The sequence below is a fragment of the Typha angustifolia genome, chromosome 2 (genome assembly GCF_048772165.1).
Source record: "Typha angustifolia cultivar Huaian chromosome 2, ASM4877216v1, whole genome shotgun sequence".
Taxonomy (NCBI): Eukaryota; Viridiplantae; Streptophyta; class Magnoliopsida; order Poales; family Typhaceae; genus Typha; species Typha angustifolia.
The window spans coordinates 8,167,657-8,182,475 of record NC_133240.1 but is presented as its reverse complement, the minus strand read 5'-3'; the positions used below and the strand labels follow the sequence as shown (position 1 = coordinate 8,182,475).

Here is a 14,819-nt window from a genome sequence, read left to right as displayed (position 1 = left end):
CTCTCTTCTCAATTACAAGTCTTTCTTCTGAGAAAAAGACTTAGAAAGTCAATCTGTGCAACACGAGCGTGTTAATTACACTTACGGGTCAAAAGTAAGAAAAGAAAGCTACATTTACATGTCTTCCGGTGTGAGATGTCTTTCTCTCATAGGATAGTGCGCTAATGAAAAAGACTTATCTTAGGCTAATTAATTTATTTAGCAGCGAAGACATTCCATTCATTTCTACAATGGAATTTACTGTCAAGTCCTCCAAAAGGTTAGAGCAGATAGTCTTAAAGATAAGGGGTATTTATGTCAAGTAAGGGAAGAGCTTGTTACACATTATAATTAAATTAACATAGTGGCCTTAGGCGCATAATTTACCTTTTTCCTTCTTAAAGAAGACGAAGAGAGCTTATTAGCGAACACTCCGGGACCTATAAATTAAGAACGCAATTGGGACGTACTACTCAGGTTATTTAAAATAGTCTGTGAAGTCACATAGCAATGGCGACTCCTTTTCTTCACCTCATTCTCATGCTCTCTATTATAGCAATCCAAACATTGGCAGCATATGCTTGTATTGCTGTTGAAAGAGAGGCACTCCTCACCTTCAAAGCCGGCATCTCCGATGGCATCCGGCACAGCTTGTCTTCTTGGGATGAAGGTCAAGAATGCTGTAAATGGAGAGGAGTCGTGTGTGATAATACCACCACTCGAAATATTTTGGAGCTCAACCTTGGCAACCCATATCAAGATTGGGATAATTGGACCGATTATGCACTATCCGGTGAGATCAATCCATCTTTGCTTGCCTTAAATCATTTGAGTCGCCTTGATCTTAGTAATAACAATTTCTTTCGAGTCAGTATCCCTGAATTCATTGCTTCATTCCACAACTTGACGTATCTTAATCTGTCAAATTCTGAATTTGGGGGTAAAATACCTCGTCAATTTGGAAATCTCTCTAAACTTCACTCTCTTGATCTCTCTGGGTCAGTCTTCATTGGAACAATACCTCCTCATCTTGGGAACCTTTCTAGCCTTCAGTATCTTAGTTTGAATTCGGCATTCAATGACACTAGTACACCTAATGCTGACAACCTTGAGTGGGTTTCCCAATTATCTTCTCTCGACTATCTTGATTTGGGAGGATTAAACCTAGCAAATGCTGTAAATTGGCTGCATATAATTAACAGGCTACAATCCATAGAAGTGTTGCTTTTATCATATACCGGTGTTCCTAGTATCCCAAACTCTTTGTCCTATGTAAACTTCACAGGTCTCACAACCCTTGATCTTTCAGGCAATGGGCAGCTCAATACTACCTTACCAAGTTGGTTGTGGAATCTTACCGACCTCTCATATCTCAATCTCGAAGACTGTCTATTTCAAGGGAAGATTCCTAATGCTCTAGGTAACTTCACTTCCCTCACTTACCTAGACTTGGGATACAATAATTTGGAGGGTCCTTTACCTACATCGATTGGAAAACTATGTAACTTGAGAGGTATAGACTTGAGTTATCTTGGCATCGGTGGAGATATTCGAGAGTTGGTGGAGATGTTAGGTTGCACATGGAACAACATGGAGGAGATTATTTTGTCAAGTAACGATCTTCAAGGAAATTTATCGAACTGGCTACAGCAGATGACGAATCTGAATTATCTTGACCTCAGTAATAATTCCCTTGTTGGGCCAGTACCTCTTGGGATTGGCAGTCTTCAGAATCTTAATTTTTTGGATCTTTCTTCTAATTCTTTGTATGGTGTCATATCTGAAGCTCACTTTGCCAACCTGACAAAATTGAACGACTTGCACTTATCCTCCAATTCCCTAATAATATCGGTGGGCCGTAGTTGGATTCCTCCATTTCAACTTACCGCCCTTGCTTTAGGCTCCTGTCGAGTGGGACCTCAATTTCCAGCATGGCTCAGATGGCAGAGACAAATAAATAGAGTAGATCTATACAACACAAGCATCACAAGCACTTTGCCACATTGGTTATGGAGTTTACCTATACAAGAGCTAGATCTCTCTTACAATAACATTTCAGGCAAATTGCCTCCATATTTGAAATCCACAAAAATTATTCTTCTAGGTTTGAAATCTAACAATTTGGAAGGTCCATTACCCTCGTTACCAGATGAACTCGAGTTGTTGGATCTCTCCAACAATTTTATATCTGGACCTCTACCAAAGTTGTTGCCGACATCAATATATTTTTTGTCGCTCTCAAATAATTCAATCAGCGGCAGCATACCATCTTCTATTTGTGAACTTACAAATATGCGGATCTTGGATTTATCAGCTAATCATTTGTTAGGAGAACTCCCACGGTGCTGGCGGCAGGGTTCAGGGTTACACATGTTGGACTTGTCTAATAATAATATCACAGGAGAAATTCCACCATCCATGGGTTCGCTAACTACACTCCAATCTTTAGACCTCAACAGTAACAATCTTTACGGAGAGCTTCCCTCGGAGTTGCAACATTGCAAGTATTTATATCTTCTAGACCTTGGCAACAATAACTTCTCAAGAAAGATACCAATATGGATAGGAGAAAAGCTGTTGAATTTAATATATCTTCAGCTTCGCTCAAATATGTTTGATGGCAACATTCCTCCACAGCTTGCACAACTTACTGCCCTCCAAGTCTTGGATCTTTCAGATAACAAGTTGTCGGGGTCAATACCACGTTCTTTTAGTAATTTCACTGGGATGATGATCTATTCAGTACAGAATTACAATGATGAATTTTTCTTGCGGGTTGATATTGATATTGTCACCTACATGGGTAGTCTTCTTCTAGTAATGAAAGGAAATACTTATACATATTCTAAAATCCTCAATCAAGTCACGACAATGGACCTTTCAGGGAATAATCTGAGTGGGGTAATTCCTGAAGAAATAGGAGCTCTTCGGCACCTGAGAAATTTAAACTTCGCTGGAAATCATCTAGTTGGAATGATCCCAGAAAAGATAGGTGACATGTTATCTTTGGAATCTCTCGATCTTTCATCAAATAAGCTTTCAGGTGCTATACCGCAGAGCTTATCAAAATTAACATTTTTGGATTACCTGAATTTATCTTATAACAACTTGTCCGGGAGGATTCCATCCGGGACTCAAATGGACACACTTGATGACCCATCAATCTATATCGGCAATGCTTATCTTTGTGGGCCACCAACTAGCAAGAATTGCTCTGGAGATACTGCAGCTCCTAACAGTACGTCAAACTATGCTAATGGCTCAGAGACGTCAATGTGGTGGTTATATCTTGGAATGGGAGTTGGATTTGTGGCTGGATTTTGGGGTGTGTATGCTGTTTTGTTGTTCCATACGACTTGGAGGTGTGCTTATTTCCGGATGATTGACAATTTCTTTGACAACATATATGTTACAGTGGCAGTGAGGATGAATAGGATGAAAAATAAATATGGATGAAAGACTACGTTCTTCTACGAGTAAGATATTAGATATAAGACTGTGGTACCTCAAGTCTCACTTTGTTAAATATATCATCAAAATATGTGCTTTTGTAATATTGTTTCCTTGTCACTAGTGTGTACTATCTTACAGTCTAAATACATGTAATAGATACTTATGCCATACTGTTAAGTTCCTAATTTATGATTTAAAAGTTCTATAATTAGACTTGATGGTTTTATTTCTACCATTGAGATTCTTGAGTAACTTACGATTGATTTGCAACAATGTTTGGAAACCATGAAACTATATAAATAGTATTACAGAATAACCGCTTTAGAAAATTATGCCATTTCAATTTAAATTAACATGAAAAAAAATATAATCCAGCCTGCCTGATCTATATGTGAAAAAAAATAATCCACCATCTTCTTTTTTTTGTGCAGAATGATGCCATTTTCTAGTGCCAACCTAGTTCGGATACTCGGCAAAAGAAAACGCCACGGTCACCGAGTTCATAGACCAAAAGTATCGGCTTCCATCCAATATATTATTAAATGAGAAAAAAATTAGAGCCACGTTCTAGTTTTCCCTTCAATCCATGACGAATTTAACTGCTTCCCACTAAATGCCGTCAATTAGTCTACCACATCTTACTGCTTCCCACTAAATGCCATCAATTAGGATTACCACTTCCCTCTTTTTGTTTGTTTGTTTGTTTGTTTTTCTAAGGAGGGAAGACTTCCAAGTCCGTCCGTCAACTTCCCAAAGAACACGTTCACGCGTCAAAACGAATTTATTTCTGGGAAGTACTCCAAAAAGGATAAGAGGAGATAGTCTAAAAAGCAAGGAAGAGCCTCTTATACGTTACAATTAATTAAACACACTCCTTCAAAGGAATATATATACACTAATTAACATCAAGACTTCAGGAGAAGTATGTCTCTGTGTAAGTCAAAAGTTTAGCGAAGACTCCAGCGCATGTATATATATAATGCAATTGCTATTTCTCAAGCTGTGAAAATTAACGAACAGATAATGGCTACTCATCACATTCTTCTTCACCTCATTCTCATGCTCTGTCTTATTGTAATCCAAGCTATCGCAACATATGCTTGTATTGATGTTGAAAGGGAAGCACTTCTCGCCTAGCCGGCATCGTCGATGGGGTCGGGCATAGCTTATCTTCTTAGGATGAAGGTCAAGACTGTTGTGGATGGAGAGGAGTGGTGTGTGACAGCAACACCCACCATATTTTGGAGCTCAACCTTCGCAACCCGTATCATTGGGATTTATATTCAACCAATTGGTCTGCTTATGCACTGTCCGGTGAGATCAATCCATCTCTGCTTGTTTTAAATCATTTGACTCGCCTTGATCTTAGTAGTAACAATTTCTCTGGCATCAGCATCTCTAAATTCATTGCGTCTTTCAACAACTTGACACACCTTAATCTATAGAATTCTAAATTTGGGGGTAAAATACCTCATCAGCTTGGAAATGTCTCTAAACTCCACTCCCTTGATCTCTCTTCGTCATCCTTCTTTGGAACAGTATCTCCTCTGCTTGGAAATCTTTCTAGCCTACGGTATCTTAGTTTAAATTCGGCATTCACTGTTACTAGTACGGCTAATGCTGACAACCTTGAGTGGATTTCCCAGTTAGCTTCTCTCAAGTATCTTGATTTGGGATGGATGAACCTAACAAATGCAGCAGATTGGCTGCACATAGTTAACAAGTTGCAATCCATAAAAGTGTTGCTTATGAAAGATACTAGTCTTCCTAGTATCCCAAACTCTCTGTCTTATGTAAATTTTACCTGCCTAACAACACTTGATTTTTCAGGCAATAGCCAATTTAATACTACCTTACCAATTTGGTTGTGGAATCTTACTAACCTCTCATATCTCAATCTTGCATTCGCTGGATTCTACGGGAAGATTCCTAATAATCTTGCTAAATTGACTTCTCTCACGTACCTGTATTTAAGAGGGAATAATTTCGTGCCTATACTACCAAGAGCAGTTGGAAAAATATGCAGCTTGAGAGGTATAGACCTGAGTTCTTTCCGCATCGGTGGAGATGTTCGAGAGTTGATAGGGATTGGGTTGCTCATGGAGAAACTTAGAGATGATCATTTTGTCAAGTAACAATCTTCAAGAGAATATATCTAACTGGCTAGAGAGTATGACCAATCTAAAACATCTTGATATCAGTAATAATTCACTTGTTGGGCCAGTACCTTTTGGGATTGGAAATCTTTATAATATAGAAGTGTTGGATCTTTCTTCAAATTCCTTACATGGTGTCATATCTGAAGCTCATTTTGCCAATTTAACGAAACTGGTGGAGTTGCGATTGTCTTATAATTCCTTAATAATATTGGTGGATCAAAGTTGGGTTCCTTCATTTCAACTTACAGTCATTTCTTTACAGTCGTGTAGAATGGGGCCTCAATTTCCAGCATGGCTCAAAAATTGCAAATGAATGAACTAAATTAATGCAACACACGCATTGCAGACACTTTGTCGGACTGGCTAAGGTGTTTACCTTTAACCTTGCTTGATCTCTCTAATAATCAGATTGCAGGGAGGTTGCCAGCATCTTTGCAATCCAATAATTTAGATATACTAGCTTTGGCATCTAACAATTTGGAAGGTCCATTACCCCGGTTGCCGGAAAGACTTCAATCGTTGGATCTCTCCCACAACGCCATATCAGGACCCTTGCCACAGTTGCCAACATCAATAAATTGTTTGATGCTCTCAAATAACGCAATAAACGGCAGCATCCCATCTTCTATATGTGACCATGCATCTCTACAGATTCTGGATTTATCAAGAAATTATTTATCAGGAGAACTCCCACGAGCTAGCGGCAGGGTTCCAGTTTAGAAATTATAGACTTATGTCAAAATAATATCACCGGGGTAATTCCACCATCCGTGAGTTCACTGACTTCACTCTTATCTTTAGACCTCAACAGTAACAATCTTTATGGAGAGCTTCCCTCAGAGTTGCAACATTGAAAGATACCGATATGGATAGGTGAAAAGCTGCGGAATTTAGTATATCTTCAACTTCGCTCAAATATATTTGATGGCAACATTCCTTCACAACTAGCAAAACTTGCATCTCTCCATGTTTTGGATCTTGCAGACAACATGCTGTCAGGATCAATACCATGTTCATTTGGTCATTTCACGGCGATGGTTTATTCAGAACTGACTTACTATGGTCATCTTGGTAATGGTTCTTTTTCCAGCAGTGTCTACAATAGTACCATGGAATTAGTAACGAAAGGAACAGAATCTACATATTCTGAAATCCTCTATCTAGTGAGGACAATGGACCTTTCATGAAATAATCTGAGTGGAGAAATTCCTGAAGAAAGAGGAGCTCTTCGGCACATTAGCAATTTAAGCTTCGCAAGAAATCATCTAGTTGGAAAAATCCCAGAAAAGATAGGTGACATGTTATCTTTGGAATCTCTTGATCTTTCATCAAATGAGCTTTCAGGTGATATTCCATTAAGTTTATCAAAGTTAACATTTTTAGACCACCTGAACCTATCTTACAATAATTTATCGGGAAGGATTCTATCCGGGAATCAATTGGACACACTTGATGACCCATCAATCTATATCGGCAATGCTTATCTCTGCGGGCCTCTAATTGGCAAGGATTGTTCTGGAGATCAAGTAATACCTACTGGTACTCGAAACTATGTGAATAGATCTGAGATGGTGTGGTTATACCTTGGCATGGGACCTGGATTTGTCTTCGGATTTTGGACTGTGTGTGGTACTCTATTATTCTGTATGACTTGGAGGAATACTTATTTCCAGATGATTGACAATCTATTTGACAAAATATATGTGACAGTTGCAGTGACTATGAATAGGTTGAAGAGGAAATGGAGATAAAAGGCCAAGTTCTTAGAGACATGACAGAGGAGGATCTCAAATTTCAATTTAGGATTTCTTTGTAATGTGCTCCGTTGAGTTGGTTTACTTGTTATTGTTGGAATGTATGTTTAATTTCAAAGCTGATAGCATCTGTAATGTACTATCCTGTGTTTTAAAAGAATGTAATAGCTCTTCTTATGCAATACTAGTAAGTAATTACTTTTGGTTTATGACTCCTACCATTAAGTTTTGTATGTTTATTTCAATCAATGATATCCTGGTGGTTTCCATATTAACTGGATGATTTCATATTTATCGATGTGCAACTTTCTTAAATTAATTTTAACACTTCCCTATGAATAAATAGATCAAGCACATGAGAAAATGACATTCCAAGTTAATTTTAACATTTACTTACGGAGTTGGCACTTGAATTCTACCATATCGATCGAATTGATTGTGGAACCTTATTGGCCTCTCGTTTCTAGATCTTGAATCCTCTCTATTCTACTGGAATAGAGAGGATTGGTTGAGTTTACCCTTAACCCTACTGCATTTCTCTACGAGCAATCTGTCAATATTTCGATCTAATATTCGAGTTGATCTCAAGTGGGTTATCTTTTAAATTTTTTAGCTAATATACTTACCTCGTTTAGAGCTCGAGCTTAGCTCACGACAGCTTTAATATAAACATTTTGCAAATACCACTATTTTTTTAAAAAAAAGAGTTAAACAATGTTAAAGAGAAAATGATAAATATCATCTTATAGTTTGATTATATTAAAAATAAAGCTCTCATTTATCAATGATAAATAAATTCCTCTATATATTTAGTAAAAGATTACCAATCCACACTATCAATTATAAAAATTAAATTAAGTCTCCACAAAATAGGTTGGACATAAAACTAAAACATTGATTTTCAATAAAATAAATATTAAATAAATATTTTAAAATACTAAGATTGCATCTAAGCACTGAGTTATTCAAGATCAATAGATATAAATCTATAGTTATTTAATATCAATAGTTATATCGGAAAAGTGAGATAAAAATAATTTATCAAATAAAAAATATTTCAAATTGAATAATTATTCTACTTCTTCTTTTATTTGCTCAAATTCTTGTTAAATTAAGCTAGACTAAACTAAACATACGGTGTTGCTCGGTATTTTTTGACCGTAAGAGGTCGCTCCATTTATAAATAATGAAAAAAGAGACTTTTATTTATAATATAGTTAAAATATTAGTCTGCTATTTGTAATTGTCTCCAACGTTAAGTCTATTTATATAGTCATCAACTGCTGCTGGGCTAAATTTAAGTTCCAATTAGTCCACAATCAAAACCGATAGGTTAGGCTGCCATTTCCAAGCATTTTCCTTTTTTCTATTCCTTTTTCTGAGGAAAGACTTCTAAGTTTATCCGTGCAACACGAGATATTCGTCCTACCCATAGTTAATTACGTTTACGCGTCAAAAGGAACCAAGAATAAAAACTCCATTTACACGTCTTCCGACGTGAGACCTCTTCTCTCAGAGGATAGTGCGCTGATAGGAAAAAGACTTATCTGAGTCAAGACCTTCGAACATTTTTTTTTTAAAAAGGGCTTCAACTTGCTTTTTTTACCTTAAGATGAAGATTGAAGAGAGCTTATCAGCGATCGAATACTCCAGCACCTATAAATTAAGAACGCAACTGGGACTAAAGCCATTTAAAATAGTATGTGAAGTCATAACAATGACGACTCATTATCATCTGCTTCTTCTTCTCCTTATTCTCTTGCTCTCTATTGTAGCAATCCAAACAATGGCAGCATATGGTTGCATTGAGGTCGAAAGGGAGGCACTCCTTACCTTCAAAGCCGACATCTCCGATGGCATTCGACACAGCTTGTCTTCTTAGGATCAAGGTCAAGATTGCTGTAAATGGAGAGGAGTCGTATGCGACGACAACGTCGGCAATATTTTGGAGCTCAACCTTCGCAACCCATATCATCGGGATTCGATGAATTGGTCTGCTTATGCACTATCCGGTGAGATCAATCCATCTTTGCTTGCCTTAAATTATTTAACTCGCCTTGATCTTAGTTATAACAATTTCTCTGGCGTCAGCATCCCTGAATTCATTTCTTCTTTCAACAATTTGACACATCTTAACCTATCATATTCTAAGTTTGAGGGTAAATACCTCATCAGCTCGGAAATCTCTCCAAACTCCTCTCCCTTGATCTCAGTAACTCATTATTCATTGGAACAGTACCTTCTCAGCTTGGAAATCTTTCTAGCCTACGGTATCTTAGTTTGAGTTTTGCATTCGATGATATTAGTATGCCAAATGCTGATAACCTTGAGTGGCTTTCCCAGTTAGCTTCTCTCAAATATCTTGATTTGGGACTTATAAACCTGACAAATTCTGCAAATTGGCTGTACATAACTAATAAGCTACAATCCATAAAAGTGTTGCTTATGCCATATACTGATCTTCCTAGTATCCTAAACTCTCTGTCTTATGTAAACTTCACAAGTCTAACGACCCTTGATCTTTCATTGAATAGGCAGTTCAATACTAATTTACCAATTTGGTTGTGGAATCTTACCAACCTCTCATATCTCAATCTTCGATATTATCAATTTCACGGGAAGATTCCTAATGCTCTAGGTAATTTGACTTTTCTCACTTACCTATATATAGGAGGCAATAATTTGAAGGGTCCTTTACCTAGATCGATTGGAAAACTATGTAACTCGAGAGGTATAGACTTGAGTTATCTTGGCATCGGTGGAGATATTCAAGAGTTGGTGGGGATGTTGGGCTGCAAATGGAATGATATGGAGGAGATCAATTTGTCAAGTAACAATCATCAAGGAAATTTATCTAACTGGCTAGAGCAAATGACGAATCTCAAACATCTTGACCTCAGTAATAATTCCCTTGTTGGATCAGTACCTCTCGGGATTGGGAATCTTCAAAATCTTAATTTCTTAGATCTTTCTTCTAATTCTTTGCATAGTGTCATTTCTGAAGCTCATTTTGCCAACCTGACAAAATTGAATGACTTACAATTATCCTCCAATTCCCTAATAATATCGATGGGCCGTAGTTGGATTCCTCCATTTCAACTTAACACCCTTGCTTTAGGCTCCTGTCGAGTGGGACCTCAATTTCCAGCATGGCTAAGATGGCAAAAACAAATATATGGAGTAAATCTACGCAACACAAGCATCACCGGCACTGTACCGGATTGGTTATGGAGTTTACATTTACAGGAGCTAGATCTCTCTTACAATCAGATTACAGGCAGATTGCCATTAACCCCATTACCAGATGCACTCCAAGTGTTGGATCTCTCCAACAATTTTATATATGGACCTCTACCAAAGTTATTGCCGACGTCAATATTTTATTTGTCGCTCTCAAATAATTCGATCAACGGCAGCATCCCATCTTCTATATGTGGATATGCAGATCTGTGGACCCTAGATTTATCAGCTAATCATCTGTTAGGAGAACTCCCATGGTGCTGGAAACAGGGTTCAAGTTTAGAAATTATGGACTTGTCTAACAATAGTATCACTGGAAAAATTCCACCTTCTATGGGTTCACTAACTTCACTTCGATCTTTAGACCTCAACGGTAACAACCTTCACAAAGAGCTTCCCTCGGAGTTGCAACATTGCAAGTATTTGTTTCTTCTAGACCTCGGCAACAACAACTTCTCAGGAAAGATACCGATATGGATAGGAGAAAAGATGTTGAATTTAAAATATCTTCTGCTTCACTCAAATATGTTTGATGGTAACATTCCTCCACAGCTTGCACAACTTACATTCCTCCAAGTCTTGGATCTTTCAGATAATAAGTTGTCAGGGTCAATACCACGTTCTTTTGGTAATTTTACTGCGATGATTTATTCGGTATCGAATAGTACTTATTACCATAGTGAATTTGCTATCCCTTCAATGCTGTTGAATATTGATTATCCGCTTTTTGAACAAGTTTTCTGGCATGCTTTCATCAGTTTTTTCAGCTATGCGTGTAAACTTGATCTAGTAATAAAAGGAAACAGTAATACATATTCCAAATAGGAGCTCTTCAGCATCTGATGAATTTAAACTTCTCTGGAAATCATCTAGTTGGAAAAATCCCAGAAAAGATAGGTGATATATTATCTTTGGAATCTCTTGATCTTTCATCAAATAAACTTTCAGGTGCTATGCCACAAACCATATCAAAATTGAAATTTTTGGAACATCTGAATTTATCTTAGAACAACTTATCGGGAAAGATTCCATCCGGGAGTCAATTGGACAGCCTTAATGACCCATCAATCTATATCGGCAATGCTTATCTTTGTGGGTCACCAACTAGCAAGAATTGCTCTGGAGATAGTGTAGCTCCTACTAGTACGTCTAACTATGCTAACGGATCAGAGATGTCAATGTGGTTATATCTGGGAATGGGTGTTGGATTTGTGGCTGGATTTTGGGGTTTGTATGCTGTTTTGTTGTTCCATGCGACTTGGAGGTATGCTTATTTTCGGATGATTGACAATTTCTTTGACAACATATATGTTACAGTGGTGGTGACTATGAATAGGTTGAGAAATAAATATGGATGAAAGACCAAATTCTTCAACGAGTAAGATATGAGAATGGGGTACCTCAAGTTTCAATTTGTTAAATATATCATCAAAATATGTGGTTTTGTAATATTGTTTCCTTGTCACTAGTGTGTACTATCTTACATTCTAAATACATGTAAGAGCACTAGCTCAATACCATTAAGTTCTTTGTGATTTACAACTTCTATTATTGGGCTTCATGGTTTTATTTCTACCGTTGAGATTCTTGAGTAACTTACGGTTATGTTTGAAAACCATGAAACTATATAAATAGCATTACAGAACAACAACTTTCCGAAATTTATGCCATTTCAATTTAAATTACCATGAAAAAAATATTTCAACCTTCCTGAGATTTACACTACCAGAATATTAACTAAGAAAGAAGGATGTTAAGAAAAGAGAGACAACGTATGTTAATCTCATTCCAATGATTCAATCCCTCTCTGCGAAGCCCTCCAAGCCATGCTCTCTCGGCAAGCTCTGCACCGTGTCCGACCACCTACCGGGAGAATGATCGCTGCTGTTGTTAGAGGATACTACCATCGTCTCCGCCCACGTCTCCCTTATCATCCTCACTACTTCCTTCGTCTCTGGCCGCTTCCCCTCTTCCGCCGCGACGCACGCCATCGCGATGCTGACCAGCGCACCCGGCTTCTCCCCCACCGACTCGGGCTGGTCGCCGGCCTCAGTCTCCTCCTCGCGCACCGACTTGACCCATTTGGGGATGTCGGCGCCGAGCTGGTGGTCGATGAGGTCGGGGAAGGTGGTCTTCCCGTTAGGAGCTCGAGGAGGAGGATGCCGAAGTTGTAGGCATCGGAGGAGGGGGTGAAGGTGGAGGAATTTGAGGTGGAGGTGGAGGAGGGGAGGAGGGAGGGAAGGAGGGAGAAGTCGGTGAGGCAGGACTCGAAGTTGGCGCCGAGGAGGACGATCGAGGATTTGAGGTTGCCGTGTACGAGGCCAGACTGGTGGAGGTAGAGGAGCCCCGTCGCCACGTCCTCCGCGATCTTGAGGCACGACGTCCAATGGAGGGGCTTCGCGCTGCCCGACGGCCGGGATCTTGCCACGTAGAAATATCAAAGCCTTCATCAGCTTTAACATTAATTACCAATCTTAAAATCATAAATATGGGGAAGAAAGTTCTTAGTGTGCTAATGAGGATCGGGTCCAGTAGTTAACGGGTCGGATATGGGCCTAATATGAAATGTTTATGAGACAATCAGGCTTGAGCCTTGAGAGATGTGATTCAGTGATTGTACGACGGTACTAGAGGCGTGGTTTTCTTTTTCCCTTTTTTTTTCAGAATTTTGCAAAACACACCCTATAGTTTTCTTATTTTCTGATTTAACACACAATTTTTAGAATTTTATAATGTGACCTCTCTTTTTTTTTACTATAAATTTTATATAACACGACATTAATCTTATTGTACGGTTTATATAACTCTAGTATTAAATTACTAAAATACTCTTAAAATAGTTTTGAAAGTTAAATTTAGATCATCTTCTGGAGAACCAAATCATATCTCACCAAATTTAATCGTTTTTCTCAAACTAAATCTTACCTCACTAATTCTAAATTTGTTTTTCTAAAACTAAAGCTTACCCTCTAAATCATATATCCTAAAATTAAATCTTACCTCACAAAATTAAAATCTCCTTCTCCAAACTAAATCATATTTCTAATCTATGTATTTTCTAAATTACTAAGTGTATTTCTAATGGAATATTTTTTTTACTGATACTCTTCTATTTGGTTATGATTAAATTAAGTTAACTCTAGTTATTATATAAATTTTAGAAAATAATGACGCGTCAGATTATCAACTCCAGAAAGATGATACGTAACTAGAAAATAGAAAAAAAAATAGGGCTTGATTTGTAAAATATCTTAGCAAATGAATTAATAAGAGCTATTAATTTCTCTCTCCTAATTAAACGACTAAGATTAAATGATACTAAATAAAATTAACTAAAGTAGTAGTGATATGGACCGAAATTACTGGTCACTTTTATAAATTATAAGAGTAAATTAATCATATTTTATTTATCTTTTTTAATTATTAATATTTTTATAAAAAAAAAATAATAATAAATTATTAGAAGTTGACACTCTTATTATAACAAAACGGTTATAAAAATAAATAATATGAAAATACTTAAATTCTAATTTTTTATTAATTAATCTAATCATATATATATATATATATATATATATGTAAAATGTCTTGTATACTCTTTAATTTATCAAGAAATAAAAATTATTTAGTATAACTAATTGGTCAGTATCAAATTATTGCTACTTTTTTCATCTTAGTATTCCAGTGCTGATGTCGTCTCCTTAGGTACTCCGCATTTTGGCAAGCGACATTTTATGATGGTTAACACCCAGAATTCCAAGTTTTTTGGTCGACTTTTTGAAAAATCAAATGTCATGTCCATTCAAGACTTTCCCCATCTCATTTTCAAGAATAATCAACACTCAGGGAAAAGATCGACACCTAGTTTACGGCAAGTATGCATCTTCACCCATAGGTGCAGGGATTTGAACTACAAGTGCTGGCGGTCTATCTATGGTCATGATTGCACTTAATTTAATTCTAAGTGACTTCTATGTATTTAACTTTCGGACGTTAGTGCAGTACTAACATCCTATGGTCATAGTTGCACTCACTCTAATTCTACGAGACTTCTGTGTATTTAACTTTAGACACTGGCGCATGAATTACATCCTATAGCGATGGTTGCACTCACTCTAATTCTACGAGACTTCTATGTATTTAACTTTGGACGTCAGTGCATGACTAACATCCTATGGTTATTATTACACTCACTCTAGTTCTATGAGATTTTTGTGTATTAAATTTCGGACAA

General features: G+C 37.2%; 3 protein-coding genes and 1 pseudogene across 3 annotated transcripts; 3 read left to right on the top strand and 1 right to left on the bottom strand.

The window, feature by feature from the left end:
* Positions 1 to 426: 426 nt before the first annotated feature.
* On the top strand, positions 427 to 3,648 carry LOC140768311 (receptor-like protein EIX2). Its single transcript, XM_073108566.1, has one exon. The coding sequence runs from the start codon at positions 490 to 492 to the stop codon at positions 3,433 to 3,435; it is 2,946 nt and encodes a 981-aa protein (XP_072964667.1). The 5' UTR covers positions 427 to 489; the 3' UTR covers positions 3,436 to 3,648.
* A 3,241-nt stretch (positions 3,649 to 6,889) lies between these two features.
* Positions 6,890 to 7,407, top strand: LOC140773699 (probable LRR receptor-like serine/threonine-protein kinase At3g47570). The gene is made up of 2 exons (XM_073116394.1): positions 6,890 to 7,213; positions 7,321 to 7,407. Exons 1-2 carry the CDS (start codon positions 6,890 to 6,892, stop codon positions 7,405 to 7,407), a joined length of 411 nt encoding a protein of 136 aa, XP_072972495.1.
* Positions 7,408 to 9,518: 2,111 nt separating this feature from the next.
* On the top strand, positions 9,519 to 11,592 carry LOC140773691 (uncharacterized). The gene is made up of 2 exons (XM_073116383.1): positions 9,519 to 11,395; positions 11,440 to 11,592. Exons 1-2 carry the CDS (start codon positions 9,653 to 9,655, stop codon positions 11,590 to 11,592), a joined length of 1,896 nt encoding a protein of 631 aa, XP_072972484.1. The 5' UTR covers positions 9,519 to 9,652.
* Positions 11,593 to 12,368: 776 nt separating this feature from the next.
* On the bottom strand, positions 12,369 to 14,526 carry LOC140773683 (inactive leucine-rich repeat receptor-like serine/threonine-protein kinase At1g60630; annotated as a pseudogene).
* Positions 14,527 to 14,819: the final 293 nt, after the last annotated feature.